The 23,491-nt window shown below is 39.9% G+C and overlaps 1 protein-coding gene across 3 annotated transcripts in view; it reads right to left on the bottom strand.

Annotated features, from left to right (window-relative positions):
• Nucleotides 1-8,900: 8,900 nt before the first annotated feature.
• Nucleotides 8,901-23,491, bottom strand: part of Serpini1 (serpin family I member 1) — an 86,529-nt gene continuing 71,938 nt past the window's right edge. For 2 of the 3 annotated variants that reach the window (XM_063281153.1, XM_008761076.4), the window contains 3 exons: nucleotides 13,093-13,179; nucleotides 10,755-10,844; nucleotides 8,901-10,554 (listed from right to left, as the gene is read on the bottom strand). In XM_063281153.1, coding sequence (XP_063137223.1) covers nucleotides 10,478-10,554; nucleotides 10,755-10,844; nucleotides 13,093-13,179 — 254 coding nt within the window. In that variant the 3' untranslated portion in view covers nucleotides 8,901-10,477. The remainder of the gene's footprint in view (nucleotides 10,555-10,754; nucleotides 10,845-13,092; nucleotides 13,180-23,491) is intronic. The other variant, NM_053779.2, reaches the window with a different exon arrangement.

Below are 23,491 nucleotides of genomic sequence, written 5' to 3'. Positions count from 1 at the left end.
CGCATGCGCATGCACAAAACCCAAATTCAAATGGGGAGTTCCAGGCTAAACTATCTTCTATGCTTGCCTGCCTCATGACCATGAAAGGGGCAGTATGAGTAGAGAAATATATATTTGGCTTATAAAAAATAAATGGATTTACAGGTTTTAAAAGTCAAGCCTTATTTATAATAGCAAGAAGCTAGAAATAATCCAGATGTCCCACAACGGAAGAGTGGATACAGAAGATGTGGTACATTTACCCAGTGGAATACAACCCAGCTATTAAAAACAATAACTTTGGGCTGGGGATTTAGCTCAGTGGTAGAGCGCTTACCTAGGAAGCACAAGGCCCTGGGTTCGGTCCCCAGCTCCGAAAAAAAAAAAAAAAAAAGAACAAAAAAAAAAAAACAATAACTTTGTGAATTTTACAGGTAGATGGATGGAACTAGAAAATATTCTGAGTGAGGTAACACAGACCCAAAAGGACACACATGGTAGGTACTCACTGATAAGTGGACATTAGCCCAAAAGCTCAGAATACCTATGATACAACTCAGACTACATGAGGCTTAAAAGAAAGAGAAGCTAAAGTGTAGATCCTTCAACCCCATTTAAAAGAGAGAACAAAATGATCACAGGAGGCAGAGTTGGGGAGGGACCTAGGAGTGGGTGAAGAGAGGGAAGGAAAAGGGGGTTCAGGATTAGGTATGTAAAGAGACAGGAAGGAGGTCTAGAGGGTCATGAGAATAAATAGAAATATGTAGCAGTAGAGGTTGAGGAATGGGGGTAATCACTAAAAAGTCCCAGATGCCAGGGAAGTGAGTGCCCCCGCCAGCGGGGACCCAGTTATTCAGGGTCCCGAAGAGGCTTTCTACCTGTGGGTCAATGGGGGTGAAGAGAAGAAGGAGACCAAGCAGAAGTTCTGTTGTCAAGGTCTCGTTTATTGAAAGAAATGTACAGCATTTAAAGCTCTGAGGCAGGAATAGAAACAGGAACTGAAGCTTAGGGGAGTATTGGGAAGTGCCCAAGGATATAGGGTGAATCACTAAACTGCAAGATATCCTCCTTAAACAAAGAGGCAACAGTCTTCCGGGGACATGTTCTTTGAAAAGGTCGAACCCTTCTCAGGAATCTGCTCAGGGACATCCGGTGTTTTGCTCAGGCTAAACATCCTGCGATTGCTCCCGGGGTCTTCCTGGGAGAGGCTTTTGTCCAACAATCTCATAATCTTACAGCAGCCACCTAGGGGTGAGCATCTGTGGCCATACAGCCCAGAGTCATGTAGCCACCTTGAGCTATGCAGTCACAAAGCGGCCAGGCCCAAATCTAATACGGCTCCTAACAAGTGAGAGGTTTCCAGGATCCAACAGGGATAATATTAGCTGAAATTCCCAAAAAGGGGAGAAAGAACCTGAAGAGGCCACCTCTAGTAGATAGGCATGGCTCATAGTTGAGGGATAGAGCTCCTTTAACCCAGAATTGGTCCTGTCTAAGGGAAATACAGGGACGAAAAATGGAGCAGAGACTGAAGGCCATACAGAGACAACCCCAAAATGAGATTCATCCCATCATCAGACACCAAACCCTGACAGTATTGCTGATGCCAAGAAGTACTCCTAGACAGGAGCCTAGTATTGCTGTCCTCTGAGAGGCTCTGCCAACATCTAAGACAGATGCAGTTACTCCCAGCAAACCATTAGACTGAGCACAGGGATGCCAATGGAAGAGTTGTAAGAAGGACTGAAGGAGCTGAAGGGGATTGTAACCCCATAGGAAGAACAACAATATAAACTAACCAGACCTCTCCAGAGGGACGATAGTACCAACCAAAGAGTATACATGGATGGGTCCATGGCTCCGGCAACACGGATAGCAGAGGATTGCCTTATCTGGGACCAATGGGAGGGGAGGCCCTGGGTCCTGTGGAGGCTTGTTGCCTCAGCACAGGGGAATGCTAGACGGGTGAGGTGGAAGTGGGTGGGTGAGTGAGGGAGCATCCTCTTAGAGGGAAAGGGGGATGGAAGAGGGAATGGGATGGGTCATTTGAGGAGGGGAGCGTGGGAAGGGTGACATTTGAAATGTAAATAAATAAAATAACCAATTATTTTTTTAAAAGGAGGGCTATTGAACATTCTTATATCACTTGAAGGTCACTGGGGGTGTTCTGTGTTATGTAAATCCAAAGAAAACGGGAGCATTAGTCAAGGAAACAGGAGCTCTATGTTTTCGGAGAGACAGACGCTGCCTCAAATGGAATGGTGATTCATAGAGATCGAGGATATGGGTTGATAGAGGACACTTGGCATCCTACTCTGGCTACTACATATGCCCCAGGAACATGCACCAGCATACACACACACACACACACACACACACACACACACACACACACACACACACACTCACAGACATATTCACACACACATATAGAGAAAAAATAAGGAGAACTAAAACAAAGAGTTGAGCCACGGCCTCTGTCAACTCATTTACTGAATGTCTTCTAAGAAAAGCACCATTCTTATATAAATAATATAGCCTTGTTTCTCTACCCCAGGGTGGTCTCCATTGCATTTATGTATCTTTTTAGTCCCTGGGTTCTATGATGTACCTTTAGACATATGTAGTTGAAGCTTGTGGAAGATAGACATGCATGTTCTGAGAGCTCAAAGGGAAAATATTTATGGATAATTTTTGCAAAACACCCTGCCGTGGCTCTTAGAGCATTTCTGTGTTTCTGCTGAGCCAGGCAGCTGCCCAGTCCTGTAGACTGAATATTTAAATGCATTGTGGATGGCTTTGGTGGTCTGAATGAAAATGGCCTTCATAGGCGCATTGGGAGTAGCACAATAAGGTATGCCTTGGCTGGAGGAAGTGCCAGGCAAGGTGTCATTCTTTTTTTTTTTTTTAAATGGGGTATTTTTTACTTACATTTCAAATGTTATCCCCTTTCCCAGTTTCCTGTCCATAAACTTTTATCCTATCACCCCTACCCCTGTTTCTATGAGGGGGTTCCCCCATCCTTCACCCCAACTCCCACCCCTTCCCTTCTCCCTGTCCTGACATTCCACTACACTGGGGCATCGAACCTTGGCAGGACCAAGGGCTTCTCTTCCCATTGATGCCAAAGAAGGCCATCCTCTGCTACATATGCAGCTGAAGCCATGGGTCTGTCGATGTGTAATTTTTGGATGGTGGTTTAGTCTCTGGGCGCTCTGGTTGGTTGGTATTGTTGTTCTTATGGGGTTTCGAATCACTTCAGCTTCTTCAATCCTTTCTGTAACTCCTCCACTGGGGACTTCTTCCTTCCTGCTACCTACCAATCCAAATGTAGAACTCTCAGCTACCTCTCCAGCACCATGTCTGCCTGCACACCGCCATGCTTCCTGCCGTGATAACAATGAAATGTTAAGCCAGCCCAAATAAAATGTTTTCCTTTTTAACTGTTGTCATTGTGGTCATGGTATCTCTTCACAATAATGAAACCCTAAGACAATGGCCTTGAAGGAATTAATTCTTTTCTCATGAGAAAAGTCCATCTTTACTATCTAGTCCAATATAGATAGTATTTCTGCACTGAGTAAGACAGAGAACTTTTCCAGGGACCCCACTCCTTCCTCCCCTCCCTCTCTTTTTCTCCTCCCCCTCCCTTCCTCTATCCCCTCCCCTCCCCCATCTATATATCCCTCCCTCCCTCCTCTCCTTCTCTGACTTATTTAGTGGGTGTGGGTGTGGGTGTTTTGCCTGCACATCTATGTACCATGAGTGTCAGTGGAGCCCAGAAGGTGTTAGATTCTACAGGAACTGGAGTTCCTGATAGTTCTTAGCCATTGTGTTTGATTTAGAAATGGGACCTGGGTTTCCTGCAAGAGGGTCCAGGGCTCTTAAGTGCTGAGCCATCTCTTTATTCCAAAGTGTTCTGCTCTTACAATGCACCCACCGGCATCTAATGTGTTTTTTGCCTCTCCCTTTTCATCCCTCTGCGGCAGTGGTTCTCAGCATTCCTGATACATGTGACCCTTTAATACAATCCCTCATGCTGTGGTGATCCCCAACCACAAAATTATTTTCATTGCTACTTCATAAATGTAATTTTACTACTGTTATGAATCGCAATGTAAATATCTGTGTTTCATGATGGTCTTAGATGACTCCTATGACAGTGCTGTTTGACACCCAAAGGAGTTGCAACCCACAGGTTGAGAACCACTGTTCTGGGTTCTCAGGAGCCAAGAAAAATAAGCTAGTCAGTTCCTTGTGTTCTGCAGTTGCTGTCAATAGGGAAATTTCTTTTCACTTTGACTCAGGACTTTCCTGCTTTCTACAGCATCCAAAAACATGTAGCAGTTTCACCTTGCAAGGCCCATGGAATCTCAGGCCCTTCCCATTTTGACAGTACCTGTGTTCCTTCCTCTTGAGAGGCTAGGCAATGGCAGGGTGCCTTAGCATTCCCAGCTTCTCCTCCTTAGCCATTCCTGCCATGAATATCCTCTCCTATAAATGCTTTTCTGGGCTAGTTGCTTCATCCACAGTCTTCCATTCTTATTTCAGAGGAAGGTTTAGTAGAGAGCTACCAGCAAGGAAGGAATCTGATCACAAGATTTGAAGGAAAAGCCACCAAGTCTGCCCTAGTGGCATAGCATCAAGATCCCAGATGCATAGAAAACTGTGCAGGAAGTTTATACAAGCAAGACTGGCCTGATTTTCAGAAGGAGCTCTAGATTAGCCTAGGCAGCTTACTGCAACCCTACTCACAACAGGAAGGAAGAGGATCAAAGATGGCTCTCAGGGTAAAAGCACTTGCTGCTCTTGTAGAGGTCCTGGGTTTGGTTCCCAACACCAACATGATGCCTCACAATGATCTTAACTAAGTTCAGGGTGTCCAATGTCTTCTGTTGTGACCTCTGTGGGCCTCAGGTATGGAAGTGGTATACAGACATGCATGTAGGCACATATACAGAACAAATAAAATAATTTAAAAAATAGGATGTAATGTAGCTTATTTTTGGTTATTAATAATATAGTAATATAGTAAATTGGTGGTACAGCATGTACCTAGCACATGCAAGACTCTGGTTAATCTCTAGTACCACACAGGAAAAAAAAATGCCAAAAAGACAAAACAAAGCCCCAAATAGGTACCATGAATTTATATTCAGAATAAGTATTAAAAGTTAATTCTAATCAAAAGAAAGCACAGTTAACGTTAAAAAAAGAACCAGGCATAAACTGACTCACTTTCAGTATAGCAACTTTTTAAGCCATAGCAATTCAAAATATTTTAGAGAGATTAAAATATTTTTTAGTTATTTTTAATTGCATATTTTTTATTTACATTTCAAACGTTATTCCCTTTCCTGGTTTTCTGTCCATAAGCCCCCTATCCCCTCCCTCTCTCCTTCTTCTATGAGAGTGTTCCCCACCCCATCCACCCCCCTTCCCCCCCAACATTCCCCTACACTGGGGGTCTAACCTTGGCAGGACCAAGGGCTTCTCTTTCCTTTGGTGCCTAACAAGGCCACCCTCTGCTACATATGCAGCTGGAGCCATGGAGTCCATAGTCTTTGGGTGGTGATTTAGTCCTTGGGAGCTCTAGTTGGTTGGTACTGTTGATCTTATGGGGTTACAAGCCCCTTCAGATCTTTCAATCCTTTCTCTAATTCTTCTCACGAGGGTCCTGTTCTCAGTTCAATGGTTTTCTGCTAGCATTCGCCTCTGTATTTGACATGCCCTGGCTGTGTTTCTCAGGAGACATCTATATCTGGCTCCTGTCAGTATTCACTTACGGCCACCAAAACCAGGTAAGTTTGATGAAGCTAAGAGAGATTAAAATCTTATTAACAGCTTAGTAGTCGTATTTAATTCTTATTTAAAAAAAGTAGAACTGTCAACACATGGTAAAAGGAACTCCCAGAGTCACATATACTAGTATCGAATTCTAGCATGTTCTTTCTGGACTAGTTTGCCTCTTTAGGGATTCTTTCCTCCACTGTTACATGTAGTTATGATGAGACTATCTCTTGTAAATAGCCCTGAGCTTGTAAGAGTGAGCATTTCAGTTGCTTTAGTTAGCATGAGGTCATCTGGGGCTTCCTTCATGGCTCTTCTCATTTGTGGTCCCACAAAGCCAGGAGCTACTGATGGAAATAAGAGCTAGTCAGGTTTAGAAGAGAAGTCACTCTTAATTCTTCACTGGCAATGATATTGTCACATTCATGAATTCACACATAAACCAGTCACCTGTTTGTTAGTGTGATACAATTAGACTGTCGCTTAACCCTTTTCAGTTATGTAGCTGCCTACTGCACAGCAACTAATTGTTCCAAACCTTGCTTTACCCATCTTTAAAGCTTGCAATATTTCTTGCTTCATTTAAAAAATATCAAAACTGTGAATGCAAAAGCACTTTCAGAGCACTATCTACATGCAGATGAGTTTCATGTCATAAATATATTCTTTCCTTTAATGGCGTCTCCTTAAGCTTTGGAGTAAATAGCATCAGCACCTTGATGGAAAAGCAAATGGCTCACTAGTGGATAGCATGAGTGGACTCTCACTTACAGACTCGTGGAAGAGACAAATCTCCAGAACAGAAGAGTAAGCTCTCAAAACAAACATGAACAGGAACAGAGAAAAAAATCAAGACACACACAAACCAAGCCACCATGCATGTGCGTGTACAATCACACAGACACACACACACACATACACACACACACACACACTACACATCCACTGACACACATACATGTATACACTGAGATACAAACTGAGACACACAGAGATACAGATACACACACAGACACACACATGCACACAGGGATACAAATACACACACAGACACACACAGACACAGACAGATTCATCCTCACACAGAGAAACCTACACTGAGACACATGACATATATAAAGACACACATCCTGGGACACACACACTGGGACAGACAGTAGTAAATGCAAATCTACACGCACGTGAAGACACACACACGAAGAGAATGGAATGGAATGGATTCACCAGTTCAGTTTGAAAATAGGAAAATTATTAAATTATGCAAATAATATGTCACTTATAAGTGGGACACTTATCAAATAATAAAGTACTGTGGCTGTTTACTTGAAATTTGCCTGCTTTGTCATTTGCTCCTTTATATGCCTTTATATCCTGGAAGCACTCTCTCAATGATTTAATCACTGTTCAGAGACAAAGAATTGAGCCGGATTATTTGGACCCATGTTCACCCATGCCTAAAGTTCTTTTTAATTGTGTTCTTCAGTCAACTGGAGATTTAAGATTATTACAACAATTTTTTGAGATTATAATTACCACATTTCTCCTTTCCTCTTTCCACACTCTCCTATATGCATCTTCCTTGCTATCAAAATTATTGACCTCTTTTTCAACAAATTCTTATTGGATAAATATATGCATATATGTGTATATGATTATGTGTATATATATTCCCATGAACAACTTGCTCAGTCTGTAATTTACTTCTATGTATGTTTTATCAGCAACTTTTTAATGTACACCAGAATATTAATATTAAGGCTAAGGCCACTTAGCCTTCCTGGAAGCTACTAGCAGCCTTGGGACCTTGGTAAGATATGTCATTGATATCTTAGGAAATTCTGCAGATTAATCATTTAACTAAAGAATCTTGCATTATGTCTGCTTTAGAAGATGAATCATGATGTTGACATTATGAGTTTAAGGCAAAGTTGAAGAGTTTTCACCAATATTTTCTTTTTTTTTTTTTTGGAATTGTATTTTATCTTTGCTCAAGATTGCAGCAAAGATCTTTACTTCACAAAGACAAGTTTCAACTGGTTTAGCTCGCCTCTAGCTATTAAATGAAATGCTGGCATTACTCTTGTTTTAGAGAAAGACAAGACATATTTTCTGATAAGAAAAATGACTATCATTATTAATTCAAGAAGCTAATTATGTATCAAAAATCAGTGAATTATGTTCCATATAAGATGCATATTTAATGAGAATGAATTATGCTCTTTACTATATTTCTATTGATTTTCATTGTTCTTATAAAATAAATGTCTTGAGTATTTAACTAAACACATATATAATATTTTAGTATTTGCTTGGACTTGATGGTGATATTAAAATAGATAGGGTTATACTGTCTTTAATTATACATTCCAGTCTGTTTCATACACATGAATAAGTAAATTCAGTTATTATCAAAAACTTCAGAATAATTGTTGATTTTCTCCCAAACATAAGTTCATAGAACAAAAGTCCATTCTATGCTTGATGTGTGTGTTTGTGTGTATGGATGTGTACATGCACATGTGTGTGTGTATGTGTGTGAGTGTGTGTGTGTGAGTGTGTGTGTGTGTACACTTATAGTAATTATCCATTGTAAAGAGAATGAAACAATTAGGAAATATACAATGCTACTTTTTCAAGGAAAGAAAACTATTGAAATTAAAAGCAAAGTCCAAAGAAAAGAAAAATCTGAAGGCCAGTGAGTTGGCCTCATGGATACAAGTCCTTGATGTACAATCCTTGATAACTTAAGTGTGATTCTGGGATCCCAAGGCGAAAGAGGCAACCCACTTCCCATATTTGTCCTCTGCTTTCACATACATCCTGTGGCATATGAATGCCTGTGCTATGGTACACACACACACACACACACACACACACACACACACACACACACACACACAGAGGCACATAGAGTAATACCAAGTTAATACAAGAAAAAGCTTGGTGTTGTTCTTATTTCCAACCTTTCTACCAGTGTGAGAATATCATCCATTTTCAACTACATAACACCGAACTTTTATATTTATATATGTATATATAAATATAAATATATATATACTAAAAATTCCAAGTAGTAAATTTAATCTTATATCTTTTAATAAGCATAGCATTAGGGATGTCACAGAATCACATGATTGCATAATGATGTTTATTTTTCCTTACAGGCAATACATTTATCTAACTATTGAACACATAGGTATAGCCATATATGTCATATTAACAAGAAGGATACAGAGATAAAGACTGGTCTTAGCACAGAATGTAAACTCTGAATTAACATCAGGCATCCCAGCTCCATAAATTATAAATGAAAACAAGAGCACTATTCTATAATAATGTGAAGATTTATGAATAAACTACGAGTCCTCTGAAAATATAAGCTGTAAAAGATTTCAGCATTAAGTACCGTATCCTGGGATATTCATAAATCCTTTCATGGGTATTACCTATATAAATGTCTCCATGTTTTAACAGCTGTATTTCAAGTGTTGTAATATACAGAAGAATCTTACATATCTATAGTATGTACTAGAAATACTTTGGAATCACACCAATGCTTGACAAGGGCATTGTATTATTAGTGCAGATTAATTACCTCCTGCCTTCGCCCTGATTCTCTCTAATCTCTGTCTGTGAAAATGTGCTGCTGACTTCAAGTAAACTTTTACAACCCAAGTGACAAACACCAACTCATGGCCAAATCCCTGTGGCATCATTCTGATGTCTGAAATGTAGTCCCTACTATGCTTTAGATATCTTGGGTAAGAACCTAATTTGTAGTAGGTGACGAGGTGTGAGTTTAAGAAGCATTGACTCCATATGATGCACTTACCAGTGATTCTTTTTTATAAAGTAATCACATCTATTTTGCTGGTTCATGACTGTCCCACTTGGTGACTTTCTTGGGTATAGTCTAGAGAATGTGCCACTGTGTGATTTCGTCTTTGTGCGAACATCAAAAACTTCACTGAAACTTCAATGGTACAAGGAAATTCCTCTATGGGGGCTCTTGATGCCATCTAGCATAGCTAATGAGATATCTGAGCTTGTTATTAATTCTGAGTCACAGTAAACTTTTAAAAATAAATAAAAGATGTATACTTTAATAATTTAAAAGTATAATACTACAGTATACACAAAGTCAGTAAAGTCTGTGGGCCTTACGTATCCCACTTTTTTTTCATAAATCTTTGTCATGGAGCCCTACAGTAAATGACAATCTCAATTTCTGTGGCCTGTTTGCCTTCCCTTCACAGTATTGCTTATTATATACATGTATGTCGCTCACTTTGGTGTTGATTCTGCAAGATGATGAGAAAACTCAGAAACAATGGTTTCTACATTTTTGCCTTGTAGGATTACTTTATTATAATTCCTAAAGAAATGGCATAGTTTTCAAATCTCAGATACAGTGTTGTATAGACTACAACTAGCTCTAAAATGAAAAAAGTTGTTCACATTTTCAATATGTACTTTTATTTTAAACAACAGCACACCAGACACAATGCAACAATGGGACCACAGTCATTACACTGATAACATTTTTTTTTTTGGACAGGCTAACTTATAGGTCACGTGGATTTACTACTATCCAGAACTATTTTAAATATTTCCTTAAGTAATACTTTAAAACAAAAATCCTAAATATATACCACTTGAAGACATAATGTGCTTTGCTACTGCTGCCTTTGTACTCAAACGTCATCATTTAAAGTTCCTCAAAGTCATGGCCACTTGTGTTCATTGTTTCAGGGTGCATGACTCGTCCCATGAATAAGATTGTACCTGCATTGGTTTCGAAGGGAACAGAAGAGTGAAATAAAAAAACATGAGACATGAGACATATATTTCCTGTAATCAGTGTTCAAAAAAGTAAAAATATACATTATTTTTATTTTTAAAAGTATAAGAACATTGGAAACAATCTTAAATATATATGTCTTCTTGGCTTATGAAATAATGTTGTATTCACATAAAACACTCACCAGTTTTCCTGTTCTTGATGAGAAATAAAAATGGATGGTCGACAATAACCTGAGGGAACAGCACAGCCATCCTGCTAATTGCAATCATTCCTATGGTGCAGAGAGAAAGTAATTACATATCTATGGATGTGCAGAGACTCATGAGAACTTTCCAAAGATATGTCTGTCTCTTTAATAAAAAGGTAACAATCTGCAGAAAGCAGGGTTTTAAAGACAGAAATGTTTTAAAGCATTAACTTTTTTCCATTAATTTATTTATTTACTTTACATCCCAATTGAAGATCCCCTCTTCCCAGTCCCCCTTCACATGGTCCCACCCTCCACCACTGTGTTCTCCATGTTTGAGAATGGGGAAGGCCTCCTGGGTCACTACTCAGCCTGGCAAGTCAAGACACTGCAGGCCTAGGCACATTCTCTCTGTCTGAGGCCAGAAAAGGCAGCCCAGTTAGGAACATAGATCCTCAGACAGATAACAGAGTCAAGGAGAGCCCCACTGCCATTGTTGGGGATCCACATGAAGGCCAAGTTTCATATCTGCTGTGGTTGGTACCTAGGCCCAATCCTTGATGTTCCCTGGGCGCCCCCAAGTGTCCAGGTTAGTTGACTCTGTTAGTCTTGCTGTGGAGTCTCTATCCGCTTCAGGTTCCTCAAGCCTTGCCCCAAATCTTGCATATGGCATTAACATTTATACTTGCCATATTAGAGAAAAAAAAACAACCATATACAAGTCATTTTTCCATCTACACCAACCAAAATAATGGGGTGATTCACTCTTCCTGTTGTAAAAATATTATCCTTAGTCTAGGACAAATCTTTGTATGTTAATCAAACTGCCCTTTCTATTAAGGAGAAGAAGAAAGAAAGGATTGTCAAATTTAAGTCAGTCTTTTATATTTTCAAGGTATTTCTGTTGTCTGTAGGAAGTGTTGTACACTGCAGTTCTACATGCTAAGAAAGGAAAATTCGGCAGTAAGAGAAGCAGGTTATTCAGGTCCCTACTTATTTGTTATAGTCTGCTTAGTTACCTGATAATTTTAATCATTTTTTTCTATAAACTATAAGACTGCTTTTTTATCCTCTTGCAAGTATTGTTATCACTGATTAGGATATAAATAATATATGCCGGTAAGCTAATGTATCACCATGTAACAGAAAGCTTTCCTAAATTTGATTTTATCTGTTTAATACTTAATGGAAGTGGTCCTAAATCAGTCAGAGGAAGCAGGAAGAGCTATGGTGAATCAGTCTTGGTTATCTTGGGAAACCTCAACCATCAAAACAATCAAGGGTGGAGCTGGGAAGAAGGCTCAACCACTAACGTTTCGGCCCACAACCATAAAGACCTGAGCATCCATGTAAAGCTGCGAGGGATCCTTTGCATCCATGTAAAAAGCTAGGCATGGTAGGATGGGGTGCATTTTAATTCAGTGCTGGGGAAGAAGAAAGACTCTTTGAGGGTAGCTGGCCTGCTAGTCTAACCAAATTGGTAAGCTCCAGATTTGGTGACAAAGACTGTCTCAAGAAAGTAAGATGGAGAGCTACTGAGAAAGATACTTGATGCCCACCTCTGCCTTACAAACGCCCCCTGACACACACACATACCAATGTGTGCACACATGAACATATATCTATCACACACAAAATGATAAAGGACAATTAACGACTATAATGCGAAATGACATATATATCTATTTAAAATTTTATAATTTGAAAATATTTTCTTAGCCAGGCTGTAGTGGTAAATGCCTTTAATTCCGGCACTCTTGGTAGAGGCCGGCTGATTTTTGAGTTCCAGGTCAGCCAGAGCTCTACAGAGGGAGTTTCAGGGAAGCCTGGGCAACACAGAAATCCTGTCTCAAAAACAAAACAAAGCAAACAAACAAAAAAACAAAACAAAACAAAAACCAAATAAATTTTTCTTATGAGTATTACTATTAATATTTAAAAGTACTTAAACGTATTTTTATATCTATCAACTCTTATTTGCATGTCTAATTTTTCAAAGCCAACTTTCTACACACAAAAGTTAAGAACCAACTTCCATGAGTAATTAGGAAGAAAAAAATGTTTGAATACACATTAGGAGAATACGTTTATGCAAACATCCCTGCAGGAGAACCTTCTCTCAGACTGTCACTCATTGGGAGGCTAGGTATGGACATATTTCACATTCTATTGTGAACATTCTGGCCGCTTTAGTATGTTTGACTTCTGACTTGGAATAGGGTGGCCTCTTTGGCATGGTTTCTGGAAGGGATCTCCATTTCCACCCAAGATCATTTAAAAATTATAAATTTGGAAGAAGTAAAAAACATTCAGAAAATGACTTAGTATCTACCTGAGGCCACAGCTGCTTCTGACCCTTCTTCATTAACCTCAATGAAGGACTTGTGAACAGCTTTGGAGAGGAACAGTTCTTTCTTATCTGAAAAGAAGAAATTAGATCATTAGTGACAGACACAAAGAAATATTTGACACTTAGGATGAGTTTGAGAGCTCTGAGAAACCAAGATACTGATATAAAAAAAACAAAAAAGATGATCTACAGCACAGCAGAACTAGCAATGGTATGGTTTAAAATTTGTTCTCATTTTATAACTACTTATTAATTTACCCCTTTCTTTCCCTCAGTAATTTCCCTGTATTTATTTCTCTTTTCTTTTATTTCTGTGGGTAGGGGAGCAAAATTCTGCTTTTTGATGGTGAAAATAAAAATATATATATTACCTATTATTCTCCATGTTGAAATAAGTATAAAGTGAAAACTGCTGAAGATCTAAGACTAAAAATTTTCTTTTCTTAAACTTAATTTTATAATAATATAGATGCCACTAACAAGAAAAAATAAAATTGACATCTAGTCTGTAGAAACGTGAAAAGGGAAAAAATATAAAATGACATTCAAGTTTGGTTTACTGTCTTATTTGAACATATGAAAATATATTACCCCAGGATCACATTAAAAACACAGATTTTTTTTTAATAAAAGTATGACCATCTTCTGCATTGAATCTCCTTTCTGCTTACTTTGAAATGAATACCATTGGGGTATATTTATGATTCTAAACATTCATATTCTCAGACCCCATAGGAATCAGTACATGATGTTATTGAAAATAGGGTCTTAAAATGTAGTCAGAGTAGAGGACTCTGACTAAGGATGACTCCCCTCAACAAGGGGACTGGGAACTAAGACAGCTACAGAGAAAAGTGGAGATGGACTGTTTAGTTTCATGTGTCAATTTGTCTGAGCTTTAGTGCTTAGATACTTGAACAAACATTCTGGACGTTTCTGGGAGCATGTTTTTGGATGTGATTTAACGTTTAAATTGGTGGGTTTTTCTTAATTTTTCTTTATTATTTTTATTAGATGTTTTATGTACTTATATTTCAAATGTTTTATCCCCTTTCCCCCTCTCCCCTCCCCTTGGTTCTATGAATATGTCCCTACTCCCACCCATTCACACACTGCCACCTCAACACCCCGGCATTCTCCTACACTGGGGAAATGACCTATCTAGTTATCCATCTCCTATAAAAGATGAATTTATCTATAAAATTATTTATAAACACATACTGAAAACATATTTAAGGCCCACTTATACACACATATATGTACCCACATGTCTTGCATCTCTGTAGAAACATAACTAATGTATGTGCAAAGATAAGTCGATAAGCTGTTATCTATAAGCCAAGGAAGGAGACCCAGAATATTTCAATTTCAATCCCCCAATCCTTTTCTGGAAGAAAACAAAGGAGGAATGGATGTAGGGGAGTGGTGAAGTAGGTGAGAAGAACCAGAAGGAGAGAAGGAAGGGAAACTGTGGTCTGGATGTAATATAGATGATATATATTATATATATAATATATATAGTTATATACACATATAAATTTGTATATTACATATGTATATATAATATGTGAAATAAAATGTATATATTTTATGTGTAAAAATATATATGTATATGTGTAAAAATATGTGTATATGTAAATATATATATACATATATACATACATACATACATACATATAAATGACTCCCACCGTCCCCCAAAATGAGAAAATTCTAATGCTGTCAAAACTTGTAGTTTGGTCTTTTATCTACAGAGCTAGTGAGAACATAAACTTCTAATTTTTGATAAATCATTTTATTAAAATTAAAATAAAATTACATAATTTCCCCTTTCATTTCCATTATTCAATCCCCCCATATACCTCTGTTGGCCTTACAAATTCATGATATTTTAAAACTTTTGTTATATATATATATATATATATATATATATATATATATTTCTAAGTACATAAATACAATCTACTCAGACTGTATAATGTTACTTGTACAGATGTGAGTTTAGGGCTGACCACTAGTCATCTGAAAACCAACTTGGAAGTTCTTCCTTGGAAAGATCAAATTGCCCAGTCTGAAATACTTTGTTGTGGAAAAAGTAGGAAACTATAAAATTTCTTGCAGCTTTGAGTTCTTAACTCTTCCCCAAGATGAAAACAAAAGAAACATCAAACGCATGCCAAGAACTTGTGAAAAAGGAGAAGCCCAGACAGCAGGATAAAGGGTTACTCAAGTGTGTTCTCCTCCACACAGTTCTCCCCTTTTCTTCAATTCTAGGAGGTCTAAGGTAAAGTACAGATAAATAACTGGGTTGTTGTTTCCCAGCACCATTTGTAGAAGGTACAGATATACAAAGTGTTGGGTAGATGGCTAGGTTAGTAAATTGCCTGCCACCAAAACTTGACCTGAACTCAGATCCCAAGCACCCACTTGTAAAGGTAAGCATGGTGGGAACCCAGAGTAGAAGGAACACTGGGCCTTCCTGGTCAGCCAGACCAGCCCAGCCAATGAGAGCCTGTCTCAAAAAAAATGTGGAGAAGTATTGAGGAAGAAACCTTACGTTGACCTCTAGCCTCTACATACACTTGTACAGTGTGTACCTAACCACGCATGTACGCCTGTACACACACACAGACACAGACACAGACACACAGACACAGACACAGACACACACACACACACACACACACACACACACACACACACACACACACACACAGAGGCATACAGAAAAAAAAACACAGTTTTTTTTTTACCGTTAGCTGCTGAATAACTTATAATTAACTCCAATCTGTTTTCCATTTTCCTTCAAGTTTTCAAAAACACATAATTATCTTCCACACACAGAGAACAATGCTCACTAACATTTTTTGGTATGTCTGGTAAATAGCACCTGATTATTCTGAATAGTCATCAAGGTATCTAACAATGGCATCTGTGAATATACACCGAATAGAGATTCGTTTCCTTAGATTATAGTTAATAATAGTTATGACATTATTAAATAGCCTGTTTCATATATTATTTTTTCCTATAAAATACATTTGATGACTAAAACAAATAAAATGCAACCAAAATCTATGTGAATCATCAAGTATAATTAGCTCTCTTAAATCACTTTTGATTTTATTTAACAAAAGAAACATAAACTATTTGATTAATCGGATATCTTAGTTGGTAAAACAACATGTGAATCCAAAGGGCATGAGATGGATAAACAATTTAGCAGTTAGCTGATAACTATTTTCAAATTCTGATTTTTCTTCATTTGGTCAGTTAATAGAAGGTCATGAATCAAGACAATTATGGCCCTGAAAGAAACCATAAACCATTTGATTAATCAGATATTTTAGTTGGTAAAACAAACACATGAATCCAAAGGGCATGAAATGGATAAACAATTTAGCTGTTAGCTGATAACTATTTTCAAATTCTGATTTTTCTTCATTTGGTCAGTTAATGGAAGGTCCTGAATCAAGACAATTATGGCCCTGAAGGCACAAGCGATAGAACCCAGGGCCTCAGGGCAACAGATGCCTACCTTAAGAGCTGAGCCCCATGAAATACTTTAAAGGGGAGTTTACAAAGACACAGAATGCTATCAGCCATATCATTTTGCAGAAAGGAAACTGCCTGCAGTAGCTCTTAAAATCTATTCTAATGTATGCACTAGACACCTAGGAATAAAGAAAACATGACCCCTTTACATGTGGCCTGTGTGCAAGTGTTGGAAGAATAGGGAAAGGTTGATTGATGGACAGTAACTTACAGTTAAATAGGAGTTATGGTTGTTAACTGTAGGTGATAACGTGCTGTACATGTCAAAAGCCTACACTAAAGCATTCCCAAATGTTTGTGGTAATAGCCATTGTTGTTTTGACTTTTTTTTAAACCAAAAAAAAAAAATGAATAACTGTTTAAGGAGACAGATGTGTTTAGCTTGATGTCATCAATAGTCAAGAGCCACCCGAAGAGCCCAGATGAGCCTAATGACTTGCGTCTGCTCTCTGGGACTCGCACAAAGGTGGGAGAAGAGAAGCTGTTCCACAAAGTTGTTCATCACCATGGCATGTACACCATGCACCAGCACATGCATGCACGTATATAATAATAAATGACAAATTTTTAAAAGATTTTAGTGCTGGCAAAACTGCACAGAGGGTAAAGGTACCTGCCCCCTAAGTTTAATGACCCAAGTTCAATCCCCAGGACTCACATGATGGAAGGAGAAACCTCACAGTGTATCCCCTGTCTTTCTCTTGTGTGCTATGACATGTGAATGCCTTCACCAAATAAGTAAATGAATATGATTTAGAATTTTAAATTTTTAAAATACTAAAAGGTACATATGTGTATTTGAAATTATACATGGTGCATGATTAAAAATGCATTTTTTCTATTATTTATGCCAGCTAAAAATAAATTTAATTAAATGCAGTAGTGACATATATAAATGGCCATTTCCTAATTTGCAGTGGCTGTCACAATATATCAGAGCAAGGGGATGGGAAGGCTGCACAGTTTGCACGGCTTGCACCATTCACAGGAAATATTTCTGCATGGGATCATCTCATGCAAATGCAAACTGATTTAGACCAGGACTCTCCTTTCCTCCCCTCTGTCCCCCTGCCTGCTGTCCCACCCTCAGGGTTATTTCATATTGCATATGCCCCAGCACCTCCACAGGCAGCCTCTCTACACTCATATTAATATTCATTCCATAGTCTCTGTCCTGCACTCTGCTTCACATCATCCGAGTTAAAAATGTTGTTTTCACTTCTGCTTTGCTTTCCCACATCCTCCTTGGCCTTTGTCTTCCCAAGGATCAGATTCTACCCCGGGGAGACTTTTCTTCCTTTCCTCTGCTTCCTGTATCTTTAAATTAGACCTGACCATTCTTTTCCCAAGGATGCAGAAACTGATTCTATGAAGCCTTTCTAAAATATGGTACCTGCATTAGTGTCTGTCTCCTCCTGGACTGCCACCTCCCTTAAGGCAATGGCTATGCCATTCATCCGAGCACTCCTAGCCTCTGGCATAGAGATGCATCTGAAAAGTGAACTCCTGAATAGAGGGATTGTTTCTGCTGATGTGTAATTTTCTAGTACTAACCCAGCACATTATGCTGTATAAGATCCAGCAATTGTTTAATGAAAGGTCTTAGTTCTTTCATAATGTGAGACTGTGGGTGTGCTGTTTGTGAAAACGCATGGACAGCATGGCCACAGTTCTGCTCACAATTATGCCTAGGATGTTTACTTTTATTATAAAATGCATCATATTAATACAAACTAAAAGTTCCAACAGAAAAGCAGTAAGGGGGGAGGAGGAGCAGAAAAGTCACATGCTTAAAAAGACCTACAAATTGGATCAAGTTTAAAAAATATGGAAATATGCAACCTCGGGGGTAGGAGATGGGGGACTCTCTAGAAAGTACCAGAGACCTGGGAGGTGAGAGAATCTCAGGACTCCAAGGGAGGGTCCTCAGATGAAATGCCCAGCAGTGGGGAGAGGGAACTTTTAGAATCCATCTTCAGTGGAAAGACAGGGCATCAAGTGGAGGAATGGGGTTGCCATCTCACAGTAAAAATCCCTAACCCAGAATTTTTCCTGTCTAAAAGAACTGCAGTGACAAAAATGGAGAAGAGACTGAGGGAAAGGAGGTCCACTTGGGATATACCTCAAGGGGAGGCTCCAAAGCCTGATATTATTCCTGATGCTATGGTGTGCTTACAGCATGGCTGCCCTCCAAGAAGTCCAACAAACAACTAACTGAGACAGAAGCAGATTTGTTTTCAATTGGATATTTTCTTTATTTACATTTTCAATGTTATCCCCTTTCCTGGTTTTCCCTCTGGAAACCCCTTATCCCATCTCCCCTCCCCCTGCTTCTATAGGGTTCTTCCCCACCCACCCACCTACTTCCTCCTGCCTCCCCACCTTGGCATTCCCCTACACTGGGGCATCAAGTCTTCACAGGACCAAGGTCCTCTCCTCCCACTGATGCCCAACAAGGCCATCCTCTGCTACATATGCAGCTAGAGCCATGGGTCACTCCATGTGTACTCTTTGGTTGGAGGTTTAGTCCCTGAGAGCTCTGGAGAGCCTGGCGGTTGATATTGCTGTTTTCCCCACGGGGTTGCAAACCCCTTCAGCTACTTCAGTCCTTTCTCTAACTCGTTTATTGAGGACCCTGTACTCAGTCCAGTGGTTGCCTGTGAGCATCCATCTCTGTATTAGTCAAGCTCTGGCAGAAGCTCTCAGGAGACAGCTGTATCAAGCCCCAGCCAATATGCACCTGTTGGTATGCCCAATAGTGACTGGAATTAGTGAGGGCATGTGGGATAGATCCCCAGGTGTGGCAGTCTCTGGATGGCCTTTCCTGCTGTCACTGCTCCACACCTTGTTTCCATATTTCCTCCTGTGAGTATTTTGTTCCTGCTTCTAAGAAGGACTGAAGCATCCACATTTTGGTCTTCCTTCTTCTTGAGCTTCAAATAATCTGTGAATTTTATCTTGGGTATTCTGAACTTTTGCGCTAATATGCACTTATCAGTGAGTGTATACCTTGTGTGTTCTTTTGTGATTGGGTTACCTCACTCAGGATGATATTCTTACACACAACCAATGGACAGAAGCCAGGGACCCCTGTGGTTCAATTAGGGAAAGGCTAGAAGAAGCTGAGGAGGAGGACAACCCCATAGGAAGATCAGCAGTCTCAACTAACCTGGACCCTCAAGATCTCTCACACACTGAGCACCAACCAGGCAGCATACACTAGCTAGTACGAAGCCCTGGACACATATAGAATAGAGGACTGCCTGGTCTGGCCTCAGTGAGAGAAGAGGCAAGTAATTCTTCAGAGAATCGAGGCCCCAGAGTGTGGGGAGGTCTGGCAGGGGGTGGGTGTAGGGTGGAAGTACAACTTCTTAGAGATAGGAGGAAGAGGAAGAGGAAGAGGAAGAGGAGGAGGAAGAGGAAGAGGAAGAGGAGGAGGAAGAGGAAGAGGAAGAGGAAGAGGAAGAGGAGGAGGAAGAGGAAGAGGAAGAGGAAGAGGAAGAGGAGGAGGAAGAGGAAGAGGAAGAGGAAGAGGAAGAGGAGGAGGAGGAGGAAGAGGAAGAGGAAGAGGAAGAGGAAGAGGAGGAGGAAGAGGAAGAGGAAGAGGAAGAGGAAGAGGAAGAGGAGGAGGAAGAGGAAGAGGAAGAGGAAGAGGAAGAGGAAGAGGAGGAGGAAGAGGAAGAGGAAGAGGAAGAGGAGGAGGAAGAGGAAGAGGAGGAGGAAGAGGAAGAGGAAGAGGAAGAGGAAGAGGAGGAGGAAAGGGATGAAGAACTGTGGGAGGGCAGACTAAGTGGGGTTAATGTCTTGGACTTCACCCTGTGACACTGTATGTCAGTAAGAAGCCCTCTGTCCTGCCAGGCCATTTGGTTCTCAAGGAACTGCATCTCTCCTGTTCTAGTCATCTCATCTACATCTAACACACTGTACCACACCGATCATGCACTCAGATATTTAGTGCACTGATTTAGAATACAAGGATCATTGAAACAATTTTTACTGTGATTTCTTTCTCAGAAAGCAAGGCAAAGCGAATGGATACCATTTTGTGGAAATGTATGTATGAGTATATGTATATGTGTATTCATGTGGGTAGAAGTGTTTGTATGGATGTACATGTATGCACATAGTATCAGGGCTGAACCTTGGGTGTTGATCCCTGAGAGCTATATACATTGTTTTATGAGATAAGGTCTCTCTGTGGCTGGGAGCTCACTAATTAGTCTAGTCTGGCTGTCCAGAGAGCCCTAGGGATCTGCCTCTACCATCACCGCCTTAGCACTGCCAGCCTGATGTTTTAATGTACATTCTAGGGATTGAACTTAGGTTCCCATATTTATGTGTCTAGGACTGTATCTCCCAAGTCTACAAATATTGGTTTCTTTTCTTTTCTTTCTTTTAAAACTTGTTTTTGCTCTTAATGTCAGCACAGGGGCTCTAAACAGCCTTTCCTTCTGGCCACTGTAGGAACTGCTGGTCAGTGATTGGTGCTACTTTCCTCCGGGTTGCCAGGACCCAGACATTTTGCAATGGATAAGTGGGAAAAGGCCAGAAAACTATAGGCTATCCAGAGAGGAGCTGGGCAGAAAACAAAACCCTTGTGAAGAAAGCAGGGCAAAAGTACTAAGTTATCCATCCAGTTCGATGAGCTAATATTTATTGAGCAAGTCCTTCATTTGTGTTGTTGTACAGGGCACTGAGACTAAGCATCTGAGGACCATATTCTGCTGGCAGGATGGCCATCTGGCAAGGGCTGGCCTCTACTTCCTTTGTGGTATATGTGTCTGAATACAGCCATTTTAAATAGACTTCTGCATCACCAAGGGCAGGCTTAAAATAACAAATGGAGTATCATAGCAGAACTCTAGAAAATAGTGCCTCTGGGCAGTACTATTTTTAGTTTCAGCACCACCCATAAAACTTTAGAAACATTTCCCGGAGTCTGACTTCTTCTAGATTAAAACAATGTTTGTTTTCATTCAGATTTTGTTGTAGAAACAGAACGTATTCACTGTTTGTTCATTCATATGCTGAGTAGCTATCATATATACTAGCATACTATAGACACTTAGCAGCCTCTTCCTTATAAAGGAGGTGGGCATAAGTAAATGAACACCAGTAAAGTAAATCCACAAATGACCATGACTTCCAGATGCGGTTCATATACCTGGGCAAACAGTATTCGACAGTATGTTGGTAGGTGACAGGGGCAGTAGGAACATCTTCTTGGAAGAGTGTTAGGTAGGGAAAAATGGGAGAGTACATAGGACCTGAGGCCAAGAGAATGTAAAAGAACCAGCCTAGTGAAGACCGATGGTGCAGGTGAAACCAGTACAGAGACAGATTCAAACTGAGCATGGTTGGGCTTGAGTATGGGAAGCAGACAGAATGGGGAGCAGGGAGAAGCAGCCTATAGAAATCCAGGCAGCATCCATCAGGAGGTGTCCTACACTTCTTCACTTTCATGCCACGGCTGCACTGTGCTGATCTCTGAAGAAAGAGTGACCTTTCTCACAGTCACAAGCTTTGGAACAGCTTGTCGCTCTGGGGCAAGTGCATAAGAAGACAGTCCAAGTAAAAGGTGAGACACAGCGACAGATTTAGGTGTGAAGCCCTACCAGGTTCCATGTGAAGAGAAGGAAACTGCCTGGGAAGAGAGAGGGAGGCCAGGCAAGGGTGACAGCTGGGATGGTTCTGGAAGAATAAGCAGACGAGTCAAAGAGGAGGAGGCAAGGTCATTTGACACAGTATTGCAATTACAATGTGAGAAAATTAGTAGGGGCGACTTAACGGTCTCCATGGACCGTGGACTAGGAGGAAAAAGGAGAGCAGCAGACAAATGCTCTTATGGTATGAGTTGTGACCATGATGTCAGAGAGCCAAGACTTTATCCGGAAATAACAGCACTTCATTGCTTTAAGTTTAGAAGATACTAGTAAAGGGATAATTAAAACGAGCAAATACATCAGGGCAGGAAGATCACATTCAGTTTTCAATAGTCAGATAAAAATGTAGGAATAGAGGTTGAGTTGTGGCAATGAAAAGAGGAACAAGCCCTCTGGCTTACAATGCAAGGAGAAAGAGGAACATGACGAAGGATACAGGAGCTAGGCCGGCATCAATCTACAGTGCTTGTGTTTGACCTGAATATGCCTTTCCCTGTGTCTTTTTAAGTCCTTTATTTTATTGCCTTCTTTATTAAAGCTTGTACTTTATGCTGAAGGATTTAGTAGTCTCTTTTTCTGGCCCCTTATACCATCCAAGAAGATTACCTATTAATCCAAATGTCATTCATTTCTATTATAAAAATAGCCCTCCTCTATACAAGGATCCTTGCTGCCACTATCTGAGCATTTTAAACAGAACCCAAGCAGAAAATGATTCTCAGTAGTGAGCACTCCTTGTTTCTTGTATGAGTCTTTACTGTGTTTTATGTTAATGGAATTTAGCATCGAAGCAATGGATGTCAAATTGAGATGAAGTCAACATAATGAATATTGAACAGCCTACCTCATCCACATCTGCATCCACTGAGTACTGGGTAAGTTGAATTGATGGGCACTGAGGAAACGCGTCACAGCCAATCTTTGGGACATTTATATTCTACATGGGATACCTGAGATATTAGATGCATGAGTAACAAACATACGAAATAAGATGTGTGATGTGTTGCAAAGAGGATCATAAAATACCAAGGACTTAATGACTGGGTTGATGATGTTTGGGCTATCTGGGGGTGAGGTTCATTTCAAATGAAAGAGATTTCCCCAATGCGAGGACCTGGGGAGATAGGAGGTGCAGAGCAAGTTCAGAGTCACCAGAATACTGG

This window comes from Rattus norvegicus, chromosome 2, assembly GCF_036323735.1.
Source record: "Rattus norvegicus strain BN/NHsdMcwi chromosome 2, GRCr8, whole genome shotgun sequence".
Lineage (NCBI taxonomy): Eukaryota > Metazoa > Chordata > Mammalia > Rodentia > Muridae > Rattus > Rattus norvegicus.
The sequence above is the reverse complement of the archived record's forward strand: the minus strand, read 5'-3'. Positions and strand labels throughout refer to the sequence as shown.